General features: G+C 44.5%; 1 protein-coding gene across 10 annotated transcripts in view; it reads left to right on the top strand.

Moving 5' to 3' along the window:
• The window catches only part of Synd (protein kinase C and casein kinase substrate in neurons protein Synd), a 135,471-nt gene that overhangs the window by 101,439 nt on the left and 9,781 nt on the right, over window positions 1–24,251 (top strand). For 7 of the 10 annotated variants that reach the window (XM_075689045.1, XM_075689038.1, XM_075689042.1 and 4 more), the window contains 7 exons: window positions 1,597–1,672; window positions 11,805–11,882; window positions 12,855–13,199; window positions 14,501–14,743; window positions 15,641–15,867; window positions 19,614–19,734; window positions 21,554–21,664. In XM_075689045.1, the coding sequence (XP_075545160.1) occupies window positions 12,870–13,199; window positions 14,501–14,743; window positions 15,641–15,867; window positions 19,614–19,734; window positions 21,554–21,664 (1,032 nt within the window). In that variant the 5' untranslated portion in view covers window positions 1,597–1,672; window positions 11,805–11,882; window positions 12,855–12,869. The remainder of the gene's footprint in view (window positions 1–1,596; window positions 1,673–11,804; window positions 11,883–12,854; window positions 13,200–14,500; window positions 14,744–15,640; window positions 15,868–19,613; window positions 19,735–21,553; window positions 21,665–24,251) is intronic. The other 3 variants (XM_075689046.1, XM_075689044.1, XM_075689047.1) reach the window with 2 other exon arrangements.

Genomic DNA, 24,251 nt, shown 5'->3' with positions numbered 1-24,251 from the left:
TGACAATGTCTTTCCTGCCCTCAAACGGCTTTCTGACTTTGCAAGCTGATGATAGACGATGTGCAAAACTTGGCGATCATGACGTTTGCAGTACACAAAAGCGTGGTTTTCGAGGTTAGGTTCTGTTACTCCAAGGGAGCCGTCTCAGGGAGTGCGATTTGGACACCGCCCTTTTTCAGCGAAATGTTACGTTATAAATCCTACCAATGCGCAGAAGCTTATTGCCATCATGGGTTTAGAAAAGTTATTTCCTTGATTTTTGTAAAGGTAAAGTGCAATAACGCCGCACGAACATGTAAGTAAAGCCACATGCACGGATATTAGACAAATCCATCACACCTACCTTCGAATCTGTCATCAGCCTAATTACCATGGTAGCTGAACGATAACAGCGCCTGTGTTCCCTGAAGTAATTCTTGCAGGAAACTGTGGTTCAATCCATGACCTCCGACATACGTCTCGGAAGTCACGGTTCAGTCGGCTGCTCACCCTCTAGCAGCCATGGTGCCGTCTCGTTGCTCACGGCCACTCTAAGAAGGAAGGAAAAAAAAAAACAACAAAACAAAGCCACCATGGTTGCTTCTTCCCCTGCGGAGGTTTCCGCGCGTTGCAACTCGTTTCATTTATCATCACCTGTAGGCGTGGCTGCTGGGTGATATTCTCTCAGGCGTTGCCGTAATGGGGTCGTTTCTCTTGCTGTTGTATCAAGGCGCGTCTGTCGGAAATTAGAGCTCTCATTATCAGGTGTGCTATTTGTAACGAAGTGGTCAACACCTGTTTCTCTTTTGGGGGGTTCTGGTAATAGTTACCGCAACCTCCAGAAACGCAACAGCGAATAATGAAACAAATAAAAAGAAAGGGATAAACAGGACGTCTGGGGGTCGCGTGTGTGCATCCATTAAGTTCGTGTCGTCGTACCCGTCCCCCGCCCTCTTCCTCCTCGGCCGCTCAAACCGTTTTTCCTTGTTTTTGTTCTGGAGGCCTCCGGCTGCTCCCCGGACGAAACGGCGCGGATTAAATGCTGCTTAAAAGAGGACACGGCTTGCGCTGTGACAGTGGCCTAATTGTCCCCAAGAAGATGGGCTTAGGGGCGCGAAACGTTAATTACACCTGGAGTTCGTTGAATGTGCGACTTTAAAGAAAAAGGAAAAGCTGCGCAATCTGACTGGGTGTCGCGCCACGTTATAGCGTGATCCTGAGGGGGTACGCGCGCGCGCTGGCGCTCGCGTTTGTTATTTTGCGCGTGATGACACCTTTGGCTGCGCCTGTGACGAGCAACGGCGGTGACGTTGACGTGCATTCTTGGCGCGTTTGGCGCGCCTTTCTGTAGGTCTGCCGTTATCGTGCGCACTTTGTGCGGCCATGTTGGTTTTTGTCTTTATGTTCGCACTCGAATCTTGAATCACTTACCCTCCACCTGCCTTCCACCCTTCCCATATTTGTTTTTATCTGCTCTTTTTGACGTGTTGCTGTTGTTGCGTTATGCCCTATCGCGCGTTCGTAAGTTTCCATGAGAACGCTATCTCCCGACTGATACGTGCTCTGTGACTGTTCTTGCCTAATTTCTTTGTCGTTCCTTTTGCCTGCTTCTTTCAGAGTTGCCTGTCTTCCGTCGTTGGTGTGCCATGCTCTAGGTGTCCACATGGCATCGTGTCTTCAGCGGCTATCCTGTGTGAGTACTCTTCTTTAATAACGACTAAACAGAAGTTATTTCTGCCGTTAGTTAATTACCCTTCTACAATACAAAAAAATTGCACTCTTACCGCGAGAAGACAATTGGTAAGCCAAGACGAGACGTCTGGCGGTGCCGCCTTGAGCTTTCCGCGCAAGCTTGCTGTGACGTCATGAATTTCGGTGCCGTCTGCTTGGGTTTATAAATTTTCATCGGTAATAATGGATATCCGATAAGTATTCTAAAAAAAAAAAGAGCCAAAGACTGAACTTGGGAAGTTTCAATGCCTTTATTTGGCCACAACGGCCCAAATGCGAAAAATTATTTGGAATCCGTGACATCATACTGCATACGTCCCTCCGACCCTTGGTGAGTCTCCGTGCGAAATCGAAAGAGCAGAAATTTGACCTACATTTTGTTTTCAAATGATCAGCCTGCTACCGCGAAATCAACGAAAATAGAGTTCGAGAATGCTTTATCAATCCAAATTGATTCAGCGTTTCTCTTTAGTGTCCCTTTAATACGGTAGTCGTATTTAACTTACAGGCTGTCTCGGGCAGGCGCCTCTGAACTAAAAGATGGAGTAACTGTATCTATAAAAGGTAACAAGGGTCTTATAAAATGGGGGGGGGGGGGGGAGGCATCAGTAGGTTAGCGGCGAGAAGTTGGAGTGGCGCCCTCTCGCGAGTGACGTCACGGCCAGGACTCCGCTTGCTCCGGCTCGCTCGGCTGCCGCGCGTGCTCGTTCACTTCGTGCATGCTTGGGGTATTGGTGACTCGAGCCGTACCCGCTGAAGGATATTTCGGCTTCTTTCTGCTATCATTGCCGAACTGCTGTTTCTTCTTCAAAACCGCGTGAGCCGACAAAATTTGCGGCTTGCATATCGCAAGCTATGGAGTGTTCAAAGGGTCTACTGGTTTTGCAATGCATATATGCGCCGTGTTTCAGTTTATTCAGGCATACATTGCCTGGTTGAAAGGACTAAAGGCAGATGAACTCCGCCTGACTAAGGTCCCTCCATAAATGTCCATAAATTTCGCATAAATAGAATGTCTGCAAATCCAGCACGCGAAGTTGTTTGTGATGCTCCGTTAAACACTTAAAATCCCCTTAGTACTTAGCTATGGGGGGCATTACATCTTACATAGAAGAAAAATCTTGCTATATGGTGTCACGATTATAAATCTGTGTTAGGACACTGCCCGGCGAAGCCTTCATCGTGATTCTTATCTCTGATGACTTGTTGTAGTCAAATATGGCCACTTTATTAGTGCGTAAAAGGAAGAGATAGGCGCATTTTGTATGAAAAAGTTCGCAACTATACTCTCACCGTTATCTGAAACAGGCACCCAGAAAACTCATTGCTCATGGCTGTTGACACAATGCGCGTCATGTATAGTATATATATGCTTCACGAATACCATAACAGCAATCGCCTGAAATAAAGGTTTCGTAATTAAGATGGCGAGCCAATCAATTGGCGCTATATATATATCGTATCATTGTGGCTTTCACAGTGGCCCTCAGTAGCCTTTGTCGACACTATGGCATACCCCTCACGCAACGGCAGCAACCGACTGTCGTTATGACGAGGCACGCATTGTTCTTGAAACCGTGATGCAGTTTCTTTAGAGCGCCAATTGCAATGCTTAAAATATACTTGAGGCACTAAAGCGCAGCTTAGGCTGCTTTGATGATGAAAATTCAAACAGCGTCTGCCTCACCACGTCTCGATCCTGCGTTGTCTAATTATACAAACTGACCTATTCGATTCGTCAGTACGTAAAATAAAAACATACCCGCCTCATCATCAAGACACCGCAAGCCTCACGTGAATTCACTTGATGTTTAATCTCCAGCGAGGAATAATATCTTCAACACTACCAATGAATGAGGCTATAGCTTCTTTCTGGCTGCAGCCATACGGTCCAGAAGGCATATTTCACTCAAACATTTGGGCCGCGCAGCCTACGTCAGTTTGCCAAACAGATTCGTCATGTGTCTTCCGCAATCGAAAATCACCAGTAAATTAATTGCTCAAATGAGTTGAACGTGCAGCACGGAAAATTGAATAAATATTGGTTCATTCCTTTCCGCATGATACAAACATCTGTAAGCCTCAATTACCTTTACTTCAATTTACCGCCGCTTAATGTTACCAGTGAAGACCTAATTTTCAGAAGCAGTTAAAGAAACAAGTGGTTCTGGTAGAACCTAAACTGCAGTGTTAAGTTCTCGCGTTACTGCCGATCGTTACTGTGAAGAAATGCAAAATTTGATATTGTGCCATGAACTGCTCGTCGTGAGCAAACATGTTAAAGCACATTAAAATCAAGGTAAATGTTGTAGAAGTCGTATATAGCCAGCATTTGCGAGATGCTTGTTGCATCACGGCAGGTATATAACCGGATTCTTATGTACTGTTCTTGCGGTTATGCTTTCATCATTCACGTGAGCTACCACTGCAAAGTGTAGATCCGCACATGAAAAACTCGCAATGGGCCGGTCTGAGCGTCTTCGGCTGGCACTGTAGCGTTCGTTACATTTGAGAAATATATTGTCGTCTAGGAAATCAGCTCTTTAATTTTCGCGAACGAATACATCGTAAAAATATATTTAATTGACACGACTGTCATAAGTATGCAAGCATAAGGAACTTATGCGAACGAACGGAAACACTGCAGAATGCGCCCGGACACCGCCCGAACTGCAGCAGACGACAGGCGCGAGTCCGTGCCCTGACGTCACGCGAGCGGCGCACGCAGCGCCCCTGTAGGTCGTTTTCGGGGCTATTAGGAATACAGCGGGGGCTTAGGTAAGGGTGCCATTTGTCACCTTTGTTCATGTTCCATCTATAAGCATCAGAGATCACATTAGAGAGGAGTGGACTTGGCTTCAACCTTTTTTTCAAGCTAGGAGAATGGATTGAACAGTCATTACCAGGACTGATGTACGCGGATGATATAGTACTTATGGCTGGCAACAAGGATTTCCAGCGATTGGTGGACATGTACGGTAAAGGGGGAGATGTATTAGGCTTGAAGTTTAGTAACGAAAAATCGGCAGTCATGATTTTTAATAATCGTGGCGGCGAGCGTGGGCTAGGAAAGTTTTCGTTTACTTTTACATGAGGAATGTTGACACACAATGGAGGAAGCAAACCGGAAAATTGCCAAGCAAATATTTCGGCAGCAGCGGGACGGCAAACCAAAAATCATCGGTTAAGAAAAGGATTAAAGAAGCAGAGAGGTATGTGGAAAATAGGGATGCAGACGAAATCACCCCTGGGGATATGCAGAACTTTCAAGCAGGAAGTTACTAAAGGACATATCTATGATAATTCTACGGGAACTTCGTTGTTTGAAGCCAGGACAGAGTATTGCGGACTAAGACATATCGAGTCAAGCACCAAGGGTTCGACACGTTATGCGGTGCGTGTGTAGACGAGGAGGAAACGGCTAAGCGCATATACTTTTCTGTAAAGGGCTTCGCCCTGCAGTTCAACGGGGCTGATTTTTTTCAAAGCATTGGGGTTTATGGACAGTGGAAGCAAAATAGAATTTTAAGTGGGTAGAAATAACCAAACGAAAGTTATCTTCTTTGTGGCTAAAATCAAGGCAAGAGTGAAATTTCGCCCTCCAATAAGTACAAACTATATCGCTAGCCACGGCTAGGTGGCGTGTGCCGCAGCCCTATTTGAGGGGTTCAGCTTTATCCATCCATCCATCCAATCGTGTAACGTCCTTTGCCCTATGTACCGCGGCTGGATTGCGATTCCTGTGGAACCGTGCGATCGATCACCAGTGCTGCACCACTGAAATATCAATCTTGGTCTTGAGCTACAACTTCAAGTATATGGTACTGTGTTATCCGGCGGGTGTTACCGGACTAAATAAGTGACAACTTATTTGGATTCACTTGATTCTTGGAGGTTCGCATTTGCCATAGATATTGAAGACCTGCCTTAGTACCACATGCGCTCTTGTTGCCTGCGGTGCGCTCTTGTATATAGAAGAAAATGGTGAGATGGGCATTTCAGAATTCTACAGGAATTTCTGTTGATAATCTTTTAGTTTTACTGGAGTTTTGCCTATGCTCAACTTTCGTTTCTTTTGACAACGATGTGTATATCCATGCGAAATGGAAATTGGGTTGCATCGTGTATTGCCCCATGCAGTTCTTTATAATATTGTTTTAGCTTCTATTGACTGCGACTTGAATAACCCTTTAGACACCGAGAAGGCACTAAGAGTGTTTAGATGTGTAGATGACTTTCTCGTGATTTTCAACGCTAATCCCTTCCAACGAGTACCTGTAGTGTTGATGAAATTTTAGCCTCTTTAGACTGCATGGAAAAGGCTTAGTCTTTACTCATGAACTTCCTGACAATGAAGATGTTAACATGTTTTTTAGTGGGCTGCACATTTGCTAGAAATGCTCTCCGCGAGCTCGTAAAGAACTCTTGCCGTTTGATTCAGCACATAGTAAGGTGGTAAAGCGAGTGATCGCAACACAGTCTTGAGTCGGTGCTGGCCTAGCCTTGTTAGCCTCCATAGCCTTGTGCTCACTTGGTTCAAGATAGCGTCAGTTGCCAGACTGAGCGCCTCCAGACGGCTGGCTTAATTCCCTCGCGCGATTTTGACAGCTGTGTCCGAGGCCCTCCTTCAGAAACTGAAGGGTAGGAAAATTCCTCGGCAAGTTCCACGAACAAAAAAAGCCGGAAGTGGTGTCCTACGCTCACAGGGTTGCACACAAACTGAAGAATCCATGGCAAAAAAGTACGACGTGCCTATTGTTTGCCACCCAAAGTTGCTGGGCTGTGCCCACGCATTTCGGGGCCTCCGAGGAAACCTGCCCGTGGAAAGAAGCACACCATGCCATACGTCGCATGCTCCGTTGGCGTTTTTTAAGAGAGTCCGCCTAAGTGCGGAAAGGTATATATCGGACAAACCGGCTGATGCGTCAACGATCGGGCGCGGGAACATAAGCGATCTGTAGCTAACGAAGCGTCTTTTCATTTGCCAATGAGCCAGTTCTCCCCGGTATTCGAATTCTAGGCAGGAATGGCGATGCTTTGGCCAGAGAAATCATGGAGGCACATCATGGAAGGGAATGAAGCGCCTGTACTAGCGATACGTCGGCTGTTTTGCGTAGCAAAGAAAAGCAGCTTTTAAAAATAAATGATGCTGTAATCTATACGCTTCTTGATATGACGGATTGGTTGGCTTGGTGGACAGGGCGCTTGCGCGATCCTGGTCGGCTGTGTATTTAAGTAGGCGACGTCTTCACAATAAAAGTTAGTTGCGAGTTAGCGCTTGTACTGTGCTTCTGTGGCCGTCGTGGAACTGCGCTTACCAGTATTCAGCTGTTACCGGACTGCCCTGTATATCACTTAGTGACCCAGCATTTCTGTATATTAGAGGATGCTTGAGGCTAATGAAATCTCGAGGGAGTGGGAGGGATTTTGTGCCGATATTCTTCCGTGTATTCTACACCCCGCCTCCCTGTTCGTACAAACCGGAAGTTGTGGAATAATATCGCGAAACGGAAATACCATGAATTTAATGTGATCTGCAGGGAAGGTTTTTCGCTTTTTTACTCGCGTAACGAACTTCGTGCGCGAAAGTTGAATCCACGGGAATGTTCAATGTACTTACATATACAAGTCCGCGCGTTTCTTTTGTTTCAACGTCGGCTTTCCGCGTAGTGCTGCTAGCCCCGACCTTGCTCGCTGCGGCCTCCATACACATGCATAGACACTCCAGCGCTGTTTGCATCTAAAGGCCTCTGAGGGACGGGGACGCTAATGCGCGCGCCAACAGCTGACGCTGACGACGCGTGCATTGTCCTGCACCGGGCGCCTGTCTCCCATCATCGCGACTGCTTCTGTGCTGGCAGGTTCACAACAACACTGTGGTTGTTGTTCATCGATGTGTGTGGCGTGTATAAGCACAGCGCAAGCCGCTCGCTGTGCGTGAATGTCACCCATTTTTTTTTTTCTTCTTCCTTTTTCTTTGTCGCCGAGGATAAAAGGCAAATGGGTGGAGTACGAAGAAGCTGCGGGACAAGGGGTGGCGGTTGGCGGGGACGTGCACCTTCGACGCTGATGGTCCTGTCGCTCGGTCGCTGCTTTTCGCTTACCTCAGACGCGCCTTGATCGACTCTCGCACGGCACTTCAGTACGGCACGACACGGCAGGAGGCATTGCCCACCTGCCAACCTCGCGCGCGCACACGCACACACACACCGCTCCTCCCAACCTCCCGGTCTGGATCACCACGTCATTTCGCGGACTAGACGTGGCGTCGCTCGGCGGTACTGCGCTCACGAGCGCGCGCGGTGCTTGCGACGAGGTCTTGTACAGCAGGCCTGAGACGACGGCTGCCGGAGTGAGACGCGCCTGCCGATGGCGTGATGAGGAGCGCGGCGCGCCCAAGTTGCGCCCGTCTCCTTGGCGTTTCGCCTCCTCCTCCTCCGCACTCCGGTTCACCTCCTCCTCCTTTCCGCCCTCCGTCGCCTTTTCTTCCTTGGAGTGTCCGCAGCTGTCGGGGATGGATGGATGGTCTGGTTCTGATCGCTGCTTGATTCGAGAGAGTGCCGTCGTGGCTTAGGCATATTTTGGACTTTCCCTCCCGCACCTTCGGGACGCTGTGCCTGTACTCACTTTTTGGAGCTGTACAACTCGCTCGGCAAAGTTAAAGTGCGAGCGAACTACGGAAATGTTGATTCGGTCGCTGTTTGTGTCTAGGTGTATCTTTCTACTTTTGCTCTATCCTCTGATATCGCGTACCTCTTTATGCTGGCCACTGTTCAAGTGTCAGCGGGCAAAGCTTGACAGTTAGGCTGCGGCCAGTAGCAATTTCCTTCCTTTCTATTTCTGTAATGTAGACAGTAAACAATCAATTACTGCTGCTACTTGAATGCACAGAAGCTTCAGAATTCATATCCATATCGCAGAAATTTACCCTCCCCCCCCGATCTTCTTCTATCTTAGGTTTCAATTTTGTGGAGCAATTGGACAGCATTCAGTGCCCGCTGCATTGGATAGTTATTTGACAGTCATTGAGAAGCATGCAGTTCTGGCCTTAACTGTATTCTAATATTGGTGCACTGAACAGCAATGCACAAGCCTAACAGTATGTGCATGCAAAAAGAAAAAAAAGAAGGGAAGGATTCGCATAACAGGAAGTCAAGCATATATCGGGAGAATAGACCCGCCGTGGTTGCTCAGTGGCTATGGTGTTAGGCTGCTGAGCACGAGGTCGCGGGATCGAATCCCGGCCACAGTGACCACATTTCGATGGGGGCGAAACGTGAGAACACCTGTGTACTTAGCTTTAGGTGCATGTTAAAGGACCTCAGATGGTCGAAATTTCCAGAGTCCTCCACTACGGCTTGCCTCATAATCACAAAGTGGTTTTGGCACTTAAAACCCCATAATTTAAGATCAGGAGAATAAGCAGATACTCACTCATATTTAATGACCAAATTCTGGCTGGACATTGTAGTTGCCTTCAACATGCTGATTTACATTTTATTTCAACACATTCATACAATAAATCGCATTTTATTTCTTTTGTCAAAGCATTCATTGTGATGCTAAATGGTTGTACGGTTTGATACGCTTGTATACGAGGCGTGACATAAAAGAAACGAGACTAAGTGAGTAGCTTGAAAAAAAGAGTGGAGTTGGCAACAACTGTTTTGCTGATGCACCTCCACACACACCTCCTCCACACACCTCCTCCACACACCTCCTCCACACACCTCCTCTATTCATGCGTCCAGTTTCGACGGAACCTATCACGCCAGTTGGGAGTGCTGCGTCATTGAGTGAACATGTGCATCTGCATTCTGCTGGAAAAATGTCTGATGTAAAAACCGAACAGTGAATCAACATCAAGTTTCTTGTGAAACTTAAGAAATCAGCCACGGAAACATTTCAAATGTTAACCGAGGCTTATGGAGATGTAACTTCGTCTTGTGCACGTGTGTTTGAATGGCATAAGCGGTTTTCACGGGGAAGGGACAGTGTGGAAGATGAATGTGCTGGGCGCCCAAGGTCAGTGATTACAGACCAAAACATTGCCAAAGTTCGTGATGGGATCAGTGGTGACCGAAGACTGAGTGTTCACGCAGTGGCGGAGTTGGTTCACTTGGATAGGGAAGCTGTTTGACGCATTTTAATGGACGAATTACACATGAGGAAGATTTGTGCGAAGGTTGTTCCAAAAGTTCTGTCCGTTGACCAAAAACAGTGCTGTAAGGAAGTGTGTGTGGACATGTTAGAACACACTGCAAACGAGCCAAATTTGTTGGAATCTGTTGTAACATGTGATGAGATATGTATTTTTACCTATGACCCAGAAAGTAAGCGCCAGTCAATGCAGTGGAAGTCTCCAGGATCCTCAAGACCCAAAAAAGCACGCATGTCAAAATAAAAATTTGAGGCAATGTTAATTGTCTTGTTCGACATTAATGAAATTGTAATGATTGAGTGGGCTCCCAGCGGTCAGACTGTTAATCAACACTACTACATTGAAGTACTAAAAAGACATCGTGAAAAAATTAGGAAAGAAGGTCACAGCTCTGGAGTGATGGGTGGCTGTTGTACTAGGACAATGCACCCGCTCACACAGCCCTATCTGTCAAGCAGTTTCTGACTAGCAAAAACATTACTGTGATGAGGCATCCTCCTTATTCACCTGATCTGGCTCCATGCGACTTTGTTTTACTTCCTAAAGTTAAATCTTGCCCATTTTACCTCAGTTGAATAGGTTCAGGCAAAAACGGAGAATCTCCTGAAGGGCCTTCCAAAAGCCTCGTTCGAGAACTGTAACCAGCAATGGCAGTACTACTTTGAAGGTGATAATGTCACAGAGAACTGATTCAGTAAGTAGAATAAGTTATTGGACCAGTCTCATATTTTTTTTTGTCACACCTCGTATCATGGCCCTCCTAAAAAATGGCTGTCTTTTTTAAGAAGCTTCTTGGACTATGTGGCAACATTCATGTCAGCAATGAAGTCCTAGGCCTTTTTTGTTTTTGTACAATAACTGATTCACATAGTGGGAGCCCTCAAGAGAATGCTACAATGCTACCTGATAGTGCGTGGACATTCTTATTCCTTTGTAGTCTGGAAACGGGGCTGTCGGGCACTAGGATATCCGCCTTCTTTCTCTCGTGATCAGATAGAAAAAAATGTAGGTCTAACCTTCTGATAAACTATTGTAGGCTTTATCTGGATAATTCTTGACATTTGGGCTTTGTCTGATAAGAACATGCGAGGTAAGGTATCACAGGGTGGAGTGTTGCTCTCTGGAGTGGCCTGTGTAGGCGCTTTACGGTTAGAAGGGGCGGCTAGTGGTGACCGTTATATGTGAGTCTTGTTGGTTGTTCATCTTATGCTGTGAAGATGGCAGTTTCTCCTTTAGAATGCATGTCTTCAATTTACTGCTGTTGACATGTCATGCTGCAGTCTGTTATTAGTGGTGTTGATAGTAATAAGGCCCTGTTCCTCGCTGCACATCTGTGTTATCGAGCTATTGAACCGTAAGTTGTCCTTTTGGCAGAAAAAAAATGTGGACATGTGCGTGGTGCTAATGTACTTTGCTGTACTGTAATCACTTTTCATTGTTAGTTTTGTCATTTGCACTTCTCTAAGGACTGGCCACGTTGCATGTAGTAGTAAGCAGACGGTCTACCTTCTTTGCTTACCGTCTGGCACCTTAACAGTTCAACTGCTACCATTATGAAGAAATGCTTTTTTTTTTTCATTCTCACATGGTGAAATAATTAAGCTTAAGTCACTGTTGCAATATGAGGCTACGATTTTCGAAGGCTAGTATTTGTGACTTATTATAAGGACATGGAGCTTTTTTATAAGCTCTTTCAGTACAATGTAATCTCCTGTACAGTCAATAATGTGACGGAGAAAAACAAAGGTGATACAATGCCACTTTTTTACCCATGTAATGGATGTGTGTGGTTGATTACAGGTTTTATTTTCTGTTGCGTTTAGCTTGAAATCATAAAATATTACTGAATATGAGGATCTTATTTCGTTTAGGGCTTTTGAGTCTATGGAACTGTTGGTCTGACGTAATAATGTGTTGTACGATTTTTTTACAGAGCTGACTTTTTACTAAGGGGTTGGCAAAGCAGATGTTGCAAGTGCTTCTACTAGGCCATTGTCGAGAATAAGAACTGGTGAGAAAATATTTACTGTTCTATCGCTGAGAGGACATAATTCCTTTGTCATGTACACCAATTGACTGTTTATGTGCAAGAAAAACTGGTTTGCAAGGAAGACTTGGTGGAGAAACGAAAACTGAAATGTTTTTCATTGGGTCATGATGTAAGATGTCAACATTTAATTACAGAACCAATGTAGAACTTGCATGTTTCATATTAGCAGTAGTTGCTTTTGTAACCCCTTAAGATTTCTCACTAAGCCTCGCAAAAATTAATGCGAAAACACATTGCAGCAAATCAAGCATTTCTTGCCAATCATAATTCAGAGGTGTTCTAAAGGCATGACCATGCATCGTGGAAGAGCCTGTTTAACTCTTTTTGACAACCTCCACAAGATATGCCATGCACATTTGCAGAGGGCTGCTTGACATAATTTTAGCGTGGAAGCACCTCTGAAATTAAACTGTTATATGTAGGGCTGCAAATTTAGTTAAATTTAGTTATATGAGCCACATTATTGGGAGATATTTCAACTTCATTAGGAGCTCAAACTGGGGTATTACAATATTGAGAAGCAGTAAAAAAAAGAGAAATTTAAGAAAATGACAATGGATGCTGTGAGAAGTGTAGAGCTATAAGCAAGTAAATATCAAGAACAGCAGTGCTTTGACACATTTTTTTTTGTACTGCTAGAGTGAAATATAGAAGAATCGCTCACGAAAAAGTTACTAGCTGAACATATTGTTCTTTATGTAACAAAATTATGTGTATAGTGAGCAGTTTTCTAAATTCTTTAGTGTCACGATCATCAACCATTGGTTCTGATACTGTTGCCGTCTTTGATGACACTAGGGAAGAATGATTTGTTAGCCATTTAGCGTTTTCTCAAAGATATTGAACGCACACTAAGTTGAAGATGCAACAAGATATGCACGTTTCATCATAAGCATCCTCACCGTGCATTGTCATTTCAACGTGTTCACGCAGGGGTCGGTGGCCAGCATGTCTCAGCACAGTGACGAGGCGTTGCTGGTGGCTGGCAGTGACAGCTTCTGGGAGCCCAACAACTACAAGCGCACCAGCAAGCGCACAGAGGATGGCCACCGGCTGTGCAGTGAGCTGATCCAGCTGGTGCAGGAGCGGTCGGAGGTGGAGAAGGCATACGCCAAGGGCCTGCGAGCCTGGTCGCGCAAGTGGGCTGAGCAGATTGACAAGGGCCCCGAGTATGGCACCACCGAGGCTGCCTGGAAGGGTGCACTGCTCGAGGCAGACCGGACCTGTGAGATGCATCTGCGCGTGCGTGACAAGCTGCTCAACGAAGTCGTTCCACAGGTGTGTGGCCCTTTCTTCAGAGCCAAGAGTTGTAAGTGGTCAAAGCTGGGAAAGAGAAGCATGAAAGAAAGCAGCATAGTGGGGAAAGTAGACAGAGAATGTTAATCGCATTAATACACCCACGTGCCACACCGTCTACACCTTCGGATGCTACAAAGAAAGCTTCACTAAACGTGGCCTCCTAACTGCAGCCAGTTCTGTGCCGCTGGCACTGTAGAGTTGAGATTCAGGATAAGGCTTCAAATGAACTACGGTGTGATTGCAAAGGCATCCATTTCAGGCCTAAAACTTTTGTTTTTGATTGTCAGCTGGAAGGGGCTGCATTCTTTTATAAGTTGTGCCGAAGACCAGTCAGCGCTGTGAGAGTGGTTAGACCAGTAGACCAAGACGCGCTTGAAGTATCCAAGGAATGATAATTGTATTAAAAGAAATGAGTGCTACATCAGTCTCTTTTGGCTGCACTCACTTGTGGCAGTCACAGAGATTGAAGGAACAGGGCAAGCCAGTGTATAATGTCATGACACATTCTCCTCGATACCAAACGAAAACTGGTCGGTAGAAAAAGATATCACAAATTATTTTTGGCACTCTGACAGTTGCCACTAATTTTTGTCAGTGACTTCAAGGTTGCTTTGCCTTAGTGCCTACTGCTTTTAATGCTTCCCTGTTATGAGCATATGACTGACTCATCCAATTTTCTTTGCACACCACTTCAGAACCTACCAGCTCACTAGTTTTAACTCCTTGAAGAGCAGTAGTTACAGGTAAACACTGTAATCTTTCTTTCACCATAGTTTTCCTTGCTTGCTTTCGGCATGTACTACTTTTCAACCTTATTGTTTCCTGTTTAGAAAGCATTGACACTAAATTTGCTGACACCTATGACAAGGACATTTCACTAGCCCAGCAGCAGCCATTGTACACCTTAATTTCAAGGTGATATTGAGCATGCTTAAGAAAGGAATGATCATTAAGAGCAACATGAGCATGCAGAAGTTAGGGCTTTTTATTGTTTGAAGCACCGTAAGTCTATTTTGCAGTGTTTTGGCAGAAGTTTGGGGAACTGTTCCAGCAGAATGATTGTATGTTATTTATCACCTCAGATCACCTTAGTTCCTATCAATAATCTATACCGTTTTACAGAACAATCTTTTGTCACTGTTATCAGTACTATTCATTTTTCTTAACCAAACATCTTTTCATGAAAGAATGACTAATTCCCTATGTTGTACCCATGTGAAGGTAAGCACCATAGCACTAGCTCAGCATCTGAATAGAAAACTTTCTGTTCTTTCTTGCAGATAAAAACTTGGCAGAAGGAGAATTACCACCGGTCCATGATGCAACTGCGGGAACGGCGAGAGCTGGACGAGGCATTCAAGAAAGCCCAGAAACCCTGGGCAAAGTTGCTCGATCGGGTGAACAAGGCACGCAGCGACTACCACGCCGCATGCAAAGGGGAGCGCTCGGCCACCAACCAGGAGAGGAATGCTGGCGCAGACAGCTCGCTGTCACCTGACCAGGTGAGGAGATCCCCCGATCCGGTAGGTGAACGCCAGTCTGGTTTGGGTACTGTTCAGAAATCACGGGAATATGAAGCACTATTACTGTAAATTGAACTGGAAATAAGAGGAAATAACGTTGATTGTAACACCTTTTGTGCACCATTATCTTAGAGTTGCATCATTGACATGTGCTTGATGTGATATAGCCTTAATTCTTTAGCATTCTGCTTTCCAAAGTAAAACATCTGAGGTGATTTTAGATAGATATCTTTATCAGTAGCAGCTTCATTACCAACAAAGCTGGTTATAAATATTGCCAGCTTTCTTCCACACGAATCTTCCTTGCTATATTCTGTTATTTGAGATGTCTGTCTTTCTGTGTGACATTATTCCATTTATTGTGTATCCTTATCTGGAGTTGTTTACCTAATTTGACTTGTAGGGTTAAACTGTCTTCATTTTAATGTATTGATTTTACTTGTTATTGTACTTGTGTGTGTTTCTGCAGTCACTTGTATGCCACTCCTGCTTGGACCCCTGCAGTTTGCAATACCGAATAATTATTTTATTGAAAATTTATAACTGCAAAACTTTTTTCTCCAAATAAAGTTAATTGCATCCATTTACTGGAAGTCTGAGTTTCTTAACGTTACAATTCCCTGTTAAAAACCTTCTGGAATATTTTTGCTGCCTTTCTAAAGTATTGATGAAATCCATTGCTGTAGATGTTGAGCTCTGCCTTGCCATGCATGCACAAATTCTTTGAATTCGGGCTTTTGTGCTGCTGGCTTTCTTGCAAGGCAAGCCTCACCCTGATTGCAGTGAACCAGCTGTGTTGTATTGGAACTAATACCACTGTGCTGCACTACCATTGCAGTAGTAGTGGTACTGCTACCGCTACTACAACATGACTACTGCTCTGTTTTTATTCTGCAGGTGAAGAAGCTTCAGGACCGTGTAGCAAAGTGCAAAGAGGAAGTGCAGCGCACGCGAGAGCGCTACGAAGCAGCTCTGCAGGAGATCAACGACTACAATGCCAAATACATGGAGGACATGACTGTGGTTTTTGATAAGTGCCAGGAGTTTGAGCAGCGACGCCTGCAGTTCTTCAAGGAAATGCTATTTTCCATTCATGGTTGCCTCAACATCTCTACAGACCCAGAGTGAGTTTTGTTCCACCTGCAGTTCCTTTCCATCTGTTCCAGCGCTTATCATGAACGTTTTTGCAGCTACAGTGTTAGCCTGTTGGTCTTCTTTTCATTACAATGCATGCAAGTGTGTGTGCATATTCATGCATGCACCTGGAAGAAGGGCAGCCACTAGAGGCAAAGGATTTCTTTGGTCTCACGGTATTAATTTTCAATTGATGCTAAAGATGAATATATATTTTGCCCAATTCTAAAATTTTCATTCAGCTTGTACACCATGTATTGAAGTATCTAACATCATTTCAGTTAGTGGACACGTACCACCTGCAAACCAAGTGACACATTATAGGCAACTGCGAATTTTTAGTTATGCATATACTGGTGGTAAGCAATGCAATATACGTGGAGGAAGGTTACCTGAGATGCCAATGAAGTTGTACAGTGCTTTCAGCTTGTCTACATTACATTGGCTTTGCTAGTTAATGTTGCCGAAGATAGAGGTGTACAAGGAAACACCGGCACGGGAATTGAAGCTTGCATTTTAGCAATTGAGTCGCACTGAATGCAAGGTGCTGCTGCTGTGTACACGACATATGGGTCATCCTCTGCACAAACATTGTCTTAATCAGACAGGAGTCTATCATCAGATTCCAGTGCCTGCAAATGCCAACCGCTGCACACATCCCCATTTCCACGTTTTCCAGGATTCTGCTGTCTGGTTTTAAAGTTGCTCGACCTGTGGCACTGTCTAGGATATGTAGCACATACACTATAAGAAAGTACTGAAAGAGGTCCAGGCTGAGTTTCAATCGAAGCTCCGTATTGGAGCATTTCTAGAGGACTAGTGCCACAAGGTTAAATATTCTGAAGCGTCACATGTACAAATATTGATACATAAATGCATTCTATGAAAATAGGGAACCATGAGTGCAGTAAAGTGTGGCATCAGTTAATACATTAGGGCATGATCCAAACACATGCTAGTTTATTAACTTGAGGTGTGCAGCTTTACAGGTAATGCCCAATGTATCAAATGTGCTACGCTGCTTTGTTACCTCATAATTCTGATTTAAGCACGGGTTACATAATGCATAGCCTGTAGTAGCAATTTTTATATCTTACAGGAGATTTTCTAATGATAATAGGTCAGCAATTAAACCAATTACTAAACAAATAACTCCTGTACTAATTAAGTTTTTATTCAAGTAACAGCAATGTTGTACAATGTACTCTCCATGACCAGAAATAATGGTGAACAAGATGCTATTTTCCTTTATGTGGAACTGTTTGGGCGTAAAAAGGGTTAATGTGAGTGCCAATGGAGTTCAATGGTGTGTCTTTGATGTAACCACTCCCCTCTTTAATGCCTCTGGCCCTGAGGGTACACGAAATAAATATGTTAGCTGCATTTCTAAGTTCTATAAATTGAAGCTTGGGAACAAGGTAGAGCAGTTATGCAATTTGCCATGGAATATACACAAAAATTCACTTTCATGGGCCTCTAAAGGTCCTCTTACCAGGCCCCATAGCAAATTTCAGTTATATGCTGGAAGCTTTTACACGCACTCTAAGGAGTGTTCTATCACAGGAATTTTTCGAGTTGGTTCTTTAATAGCAGAGATAGAAATATTTCAAGTGTAGCAAGTCCATGATTTCAGGAGGCAAGCTGCTCTGCCAACATACTCCCTCCAATTGCCCTGTCTTGCCTTTGCAAGCGAAATTCCTTCCCTGCATTCTCCTATACCGTAGTTTGAGGATGACATCACGTATACATCATGAGCCCTGTTTTTTTCTCGTGCACGTTCTTGATGCATGGTGGACTTTTGGTGGCGGTCTCATGCACAAGTTGTTACAGTTGTCTTGTTTTGTGCTGTGCATGGTTCTGCATGCTGTACACAAGATCACCTGTGTTGATGACTGGCTGCTTCTGCCCTACATTGAAGTGAATCTCTCAGCGTGCGCACATTTGGAGAGTTTCGTTTTCTATGTGCGTGAGCGGCACAGCTTGGGAACAAGCAGACGAAACAGAAGTACTGTATTTACTCGCACCTTTTTTCCGGTAAAATGGGTCCGAAAATTGCATGCGCGTTATAATCGAGTACGGCCCTAAATCTGCGTTACCATATTGCCATCGGCATTCAAAAAATGGCCGCCTCGTACGCGCTCCTAGCCTAGCTGCCGTAACTTCCTGCATGTGCATACCTCCATGTTGTATGTGTAACCAGGCACTGGTGTAGCCTAGTCTACCGCCTGTCTTCCTCTTTTCCGCGTTTATTCAATCAGCATGGAAGCGCCGACTGCGAAGACACAGTCCACCATGAATGCCGCATTTAAAAGAAAAGTTATGTGCGTGGAGACGGACGGAAATCAGGCTGCATCATGGGCGTTCGGAGTTTTCGAAACTTGCATGCAGGACTGGCGCAAACAGAACATTTTCACCAGCAAAGCAACAAGGAAGGGTTTCAGTGGACTGAAGCAGGGCTGCTTCACCGAAACAGAAGAACTGCTCGTGGAATATGTGCAAGAGCAGCAAGTGGCACAGCGACCTGTGACGACCAATCTGCTCAAAGTACAGGCGATGCAGTTAGCCCTACAGAAAGGGCTAATGCGGAGTGGCTTCAAAGCGAGCAGATGCTGGCTATCAAATTTTCTGAAAAGAAAAGCCTTTCCTCTTCGAAGGCGGACAGGGATATGCCAAAAATTGCCCGAAGAATATGAAGAGAAATTGCACAGTTTTCACCGGTACATTTTGAAGTTGCACCATAGAAACGGCTACCACTTCAGACAGATTGGAAATGCCAATCAGATGCTGCTCTACTTTGACATGCCTGTCATCACAACCGTTGAAAATAAGGGGGCGAAGCAAGTGCGCGTTTTGTCTTCCGGCCACGAAAAAACTAGTCCCCGCCTTTGTTGCACTGCGGATGGGCACAAGCTGCCTCTGTATTTTGCCTTCAGACAGAAGATGCTCCCAAAAGGAATCATGTGTCCGAGTGGCACGATTGTACGTGCAAATGAAAAAGGTTGGATGACCACGTACTTGGTTGCTGACTGAATTGATAACATTTGGCGGAAAAGACTCAGCAGCAGTTTGGGTTTGCATGGGATGCTTGTGCTCGATGTGTTCAGGTGCCGCCCTGACCAGCGCATCAAGGACAAGCTGGCCGCATGCAACACCGACAGATAGAATTCGGGAGCCCTAAACCGAATGGCTTGTCAGTGGCTGCTATGAATTTATGCCCACCAACAAAATGAAGCGTGCTTCACTGCAGGACTTGGCTGGATGGGTAAAAGATACATGGTGCACGATCCCGTTTGCCATGGTCAACAAGGCCTTTGAAAAGTGCGGGATTTCAAATGCCGGGGTGTGGACAGCACCGAGGATGAAATTCTTTGGTCTATTGATGGCGATAAGGAGTTGTCTTTTTTTTTTGAGAATAGACCTATTTCACTTCTCATTGCTACTGCTTCTTTCTGTGTGTATCTTACCAATGCATATCATTGTGGTGACATAAACTTAGGCATTCAAAGTTAAACAAAGCTTGTTTGGTTTGATGATGGCTACAGCAAAGTAATTATGCATTGAAAGAAGGGCCTGTAATTCTTGAGGCAGTGCTGAAGCTACCGCATGCAGCTTTATAAAATAGTACATTCAGTGATCCTTTTCCCACAGTCACTTTTAGTTTTATTGCTTGAAATTGATGCTGTGTTGTTGGCCACATTGCAGTTTATTTATGTACATATTTTTTTTATCCCTGCAGGCTTCCCCAGATTTACGAAGAATATCGGCATACGATACAGAACGCCGATGCATCAAAGGACCTCAAGTGGTGGTCCAACAACCATGGTGTTGGCATGGCAATGAACTGGCCTCAGTTTGAAGTAATAAGCCTTGCATGTTTTCATGAGTGATGCACTGCGGCAGGAATTGCTTTTTTTCATCTAGCATGTTGGCATTGAACAATGCTTTCTGCTTGAACAATGCTTTTTGGCTACCTTCGCTTGGCTATTAGTGTTAACTCGAGGAATCTGTTTTCTCTCACTCTCACTTGGTGTTGTAGGCACTAGTCATATCATGTGTCATTGCAGCTAGGCTAGCAACTATAAGCGATTTGTTTAGCCTTTAACACTGGCAGGCAGCACCAGAATGCTGCGCAGAATGCATGTTGAGCTCTGCTTTCTGTGATATAGGTGACATCAGTACTAGGGGGGCAGGAGTGAAATTACTGATAGCTCACACATGTTGCTTATCATGCTCTAAATTTATTACCTCGGAGCCTTTTGCATGCTTTACTATTAACCTCGAGCTTAACTTCCCTGCTTTGCTTCTGTGCTAGTACTATAGGCTTCTTTGAGCAGTAACGATTTAAGCACATCATGCTAATTAGCCCTCGTATTACTAAGTTGCAATCGCGAAGCCGTCTCGTACACTATTGTTTAACCGTGATGCCTTATCTGGTTGTACGTTCAACATTACAGTGCTTAGATTACGCATACATTGCACTGCATTATTGCAAATGCTGTGAGTGTTGAACAATGTCACTGGTGCAAATGCTGTGTTAACAATTGCATTGCTGCCAGCAGTGTCTTGCATATTGCAGAAGTGTGCCTCCTAGGGATATGACAATAGTCATCGCCACTAAAATGCACTGGCAGTGACAAAAGAAGCTTTACGTTGAATTCGACATGCGTACATTAGTGGAGCACCCTGGCATTGCCAAATTTCTGACAAACGTAGATCATTCGGCTGTGGTAGCTTTAACAGCTATGGCATTCTGCTGCTGAGCTCAACATTGCAAATTTGATCCCAGCTGCGGCAGCCACATTTTTATGGGGGTGAAATGAAAAATTCTCATGCACTTACAATTTAGGTGAACATTACACAACCGCAGATGGTCAGAATGGTGGCCTCATAATCAGGCGGTGTTTTTGGCATGTCAAAACACTAGAATATAATTTTACTTTAAGACATCTTGGAGACAGTGCTGTTAGTGTTCGCTATTGCACTTTTTGAATGATTCAGAACTTGAGTGCCCGATAGTCAAAAGTGGAATCAAATTATTCCACCACTCGGTGTTACTTTGGTTAAACAATCGTATTCCCACGCTCTTATTTTGCGACTTGAAGCACTTCAAGTGGTCAGCAACCCCCAGTGCATTTACACATCGAGTGGTTTGTGCACGGCCTACATATGTATTAAAATATAATTACATAAATATGCATAGTAAAAGTAAGAAACATTGTATATTTACTTGCATAGTTGAACAGATAGCTTGTAGTAGGCACACATTGTGCCATTTGCTAGCACAGGTACTCCACAGAAAGGTGAAAACACTGCACAAAATGCACACTGCACAGTTCCTTTACTGTGCCCATGCTTTTGTGCTGTTTCCCCCCTTCCATGTAGATGAACCAACTATTCCCATCCTGCACCCTGTTGCCAGCAGTAGTGCTTATTCAAAGGTAGTATAGCTTGATAATGACAGATGTACTCTAGCTACATCTTTCTTCCATGCTTGCACTTCATAAGTGTCAAAAACCAGTGTGTACAGCTTGCCTGTTCACCGCTGCATCTTCGTGTGTGCGTTGAGCTTTCGTGTCTGGTTGACAGTAGCGAGAAAGTTGATGCGCTTTTTGTTGCCCGTCATGCACTCTTTGGCTGTCTGCTTCTCTGGCTCGTGCCCACCCACCCCCTGCGTAGGAGTACTCTGAAGAATTCCGGGACATCGTAGGCAAGAGCAGCAAGAAGGCAGCAATCCCCGAGAGCGGCATCACCCTTGTCAACCAGCACAAGATCGGCGAGGAGCTGCCTGTAAAGGAAAACAAAATGCCTCTCTTGCGTCGCCTTGCCTCTTTTTTCCAGCCTCTTCTTGACCTTTTCTGCTCCCTCCTCTTCCACTTGGCTGCGGTCTCACCATGTTTTTGGATTGACTTGCGGATTTTTCTACTCTTGCATGCAGTGTTATTGCTCCTTGGTGCTTGGTTGTGATGTTCTCAATGACAGCTGGTGGCTCTAACCCCTGTCAGTACTGACAAATCGTGCGGGAAAGACTCGCAAGAAATCAATTCTTTTGCTTGTAGATATTCTTTGTACATCTCTAAAACACACATGCTCACATGTATTTTTTTTTTTCTTGCACCAACCCACTTAGTTCAGCCTAAGTCATGGAGTACAAGTCATGAAGTAGTGAGGCTTCACTGCGCATGAATTGGCTGTATATTTCTTGCCACAGCTCTTTTAATTCAAACATCTTTCACATAAGGCACATATCCAAGGTAACTTAAACTGCTCAGTAATCATTCTCCATGCTAGTAACAGATTGTTCCACAAAAATGTAGAGTTTATATCATTCAATGCAGTGATTATCCTATCAGTTGCAATTTCAGTGTATTTTTTTTTCTGCAATTCTTCTTATCTATACTCTTTTTATTGTACAACACACTCATAACTTGTTTGTTCGATAGGTCTGGAATCATTGGTAGTGTGTATAAGCACTACCAGTGGATTCTAACCAACTAGCCCGCCAACGTGTTTTAACCAAGTTCATTTCTGGAATCGCAATGCTTACTGAATATCTTCTGGGCTGCGTAATACAAAGAAATTCAATATGCTAGGCTGGCTGTCCTCATAATTTGGCACAAGTATTTTATGGCCTCAGCTCATCACTGCATGGACAGGGTGATTACTTAATAGAGGTGTACCAAGAATGCCTGAACGAAAGAAGGCAGTGCATTTGTGGTCACTTCTCTAAAGCATGTATTTGGGGAAATTTTCTCACTAAGGTGCTCTGATCATCCTGAATTATTAAACAAAAACACATGAGAGCAGGCTTCGCTACATGATAGCTCCTTCCACCAGCTCCCTGGGCTGTGTACACTCTGAGTCAGCACAGATCTGCAGCAGTTCAGTGGCGGTCCTGATATCAGTACGAAGAAACAGCGATACTCTTTGACACACGGAACTTGTCTGATTGTCTGGATTCCATTTCACTCGAACCATATTTCTGATGCTACAAGTCTTATTCCCTGTTCCTTGCAACTCTTAGAAGCAGCATGGCTGTCTGATGTAGACACCGCTTTTTGAGAAAATCAGTGCAGCAAAAGGGAGAAACAAAATGAATTGAATTATTTACTGGTAAAGCAGAGGTCAGCCTGAACTGGCACACTCCAGCCTTCTACTTTGCAACGAAATGACTTTTTAATTTAGACAACTTTTCCATAGCCCTCTCGAACTGCCTGGTTGCTTACTGTTAAAAAAAATGCTAGAGTGATAGGCTAGCAACACACATGTGTAGAGGTACATAAATATATTGACAGGCCCAAAGTCTTTGCATAGAAATGAAAGTCCAGTTGCTTGCAGTGTTTTGCCATTCATGCAGAAAAGGCTGAATGTAGCAAACTTCGTAGCATGGATTTATGGTGAAATTGTGACAAAGCTTAGAGCAGCAATCTACAGACTGAAATTTACACCAATTAAATGCACATAGCAAAAGTTTAGAATCTACTTGTATGCAACTCCATGGGGCACAAGGAAATTCACTGTATTTTCATTGTTCCCTACTTAGGCTTTCTATTTAGCAAGCACACAGTGGCTGTTCGCAAATAACGGGAAACAAGTGTGCCCGTGTTTACCAAATTCAACCGTTGGTGGTTTACGGGTTCATCATTGCCCTACCCACACCGACATGAACCTTTTGCAACACAATGATATAGACGTAATGTACTCTTGTTTCTTTCTTTTCTATGAGTACTTCGATGTTGCTTGAATCATACTTATCCAGTGTTCTCAAACAATTTTCTTTGGTGCATGAAATCAGGCAGGAACACTTCAGTAGTGAGCTCTTTCAAGCAGCAGCTTTGCTTCTCAGAAGTATACTCGGCTTGCTGAGCATGCCCACTTTGGGCTCATGAATAACACATTCCTGCCAAGCTTGTGCATGGCTGACTGCGGCAAAGTGCCACACCATCTTGCTTTACCAACTAGATGGGATGCGTGCAGGTAATAAGCCAGTGAGGTTAGCTTTGCGGGAGGCATGGCTGCAGGTAATCAGTAACATGCTTTGTCTGGTTTTGTTAACAGTAGCCTCAGTTTTAATCAAACCAACTGGGCCTCTGCCATGGCAAAAGTGTTGTTACTGCATCTTTTCAGGGCTTCTAGCTGGCTTCTCTACAGCTGTCTGCGATAATCTATTAGTTTAGGCACTGTCAGGCTATTATTTATGACTGCTGAAACTAGCCATGTTTGCTGCAACAAACTGAATGGTCTTCCTGTTTAGGATACTTTCCCGTAGTGAGAATGTCATCGTCAAAAAGTCTTCGTTTGACACTCTGTCTCCACCTGTGTGAATATATGGCAGTTTCTGAAGTTCTGCCAGAATTGCAAGAAAAATGGTTGAATT

Source organism: Dermacentor variabilis, chromosome 4 (genome assembly GCF_050947875.1).
Source record: "Dermacentor variabilis isolate Ectoservices chromosome 4, ASM5094787v1, whole genome shotgun sequence".
In the NCBI taxonomy this organism is placed as follows: domain Eukaryota; kingdom Metazoa; phylum Arthropoda; class Arachnida; order Ixodida; family Ixodidae; genus Dermacentor; species Dermacentor variabilis.
The sequence above is the reverse complement of the archived record's forward strand: the minus strand, read 5'-3'. Positions and strand labels throughout refer to the sequence as shown.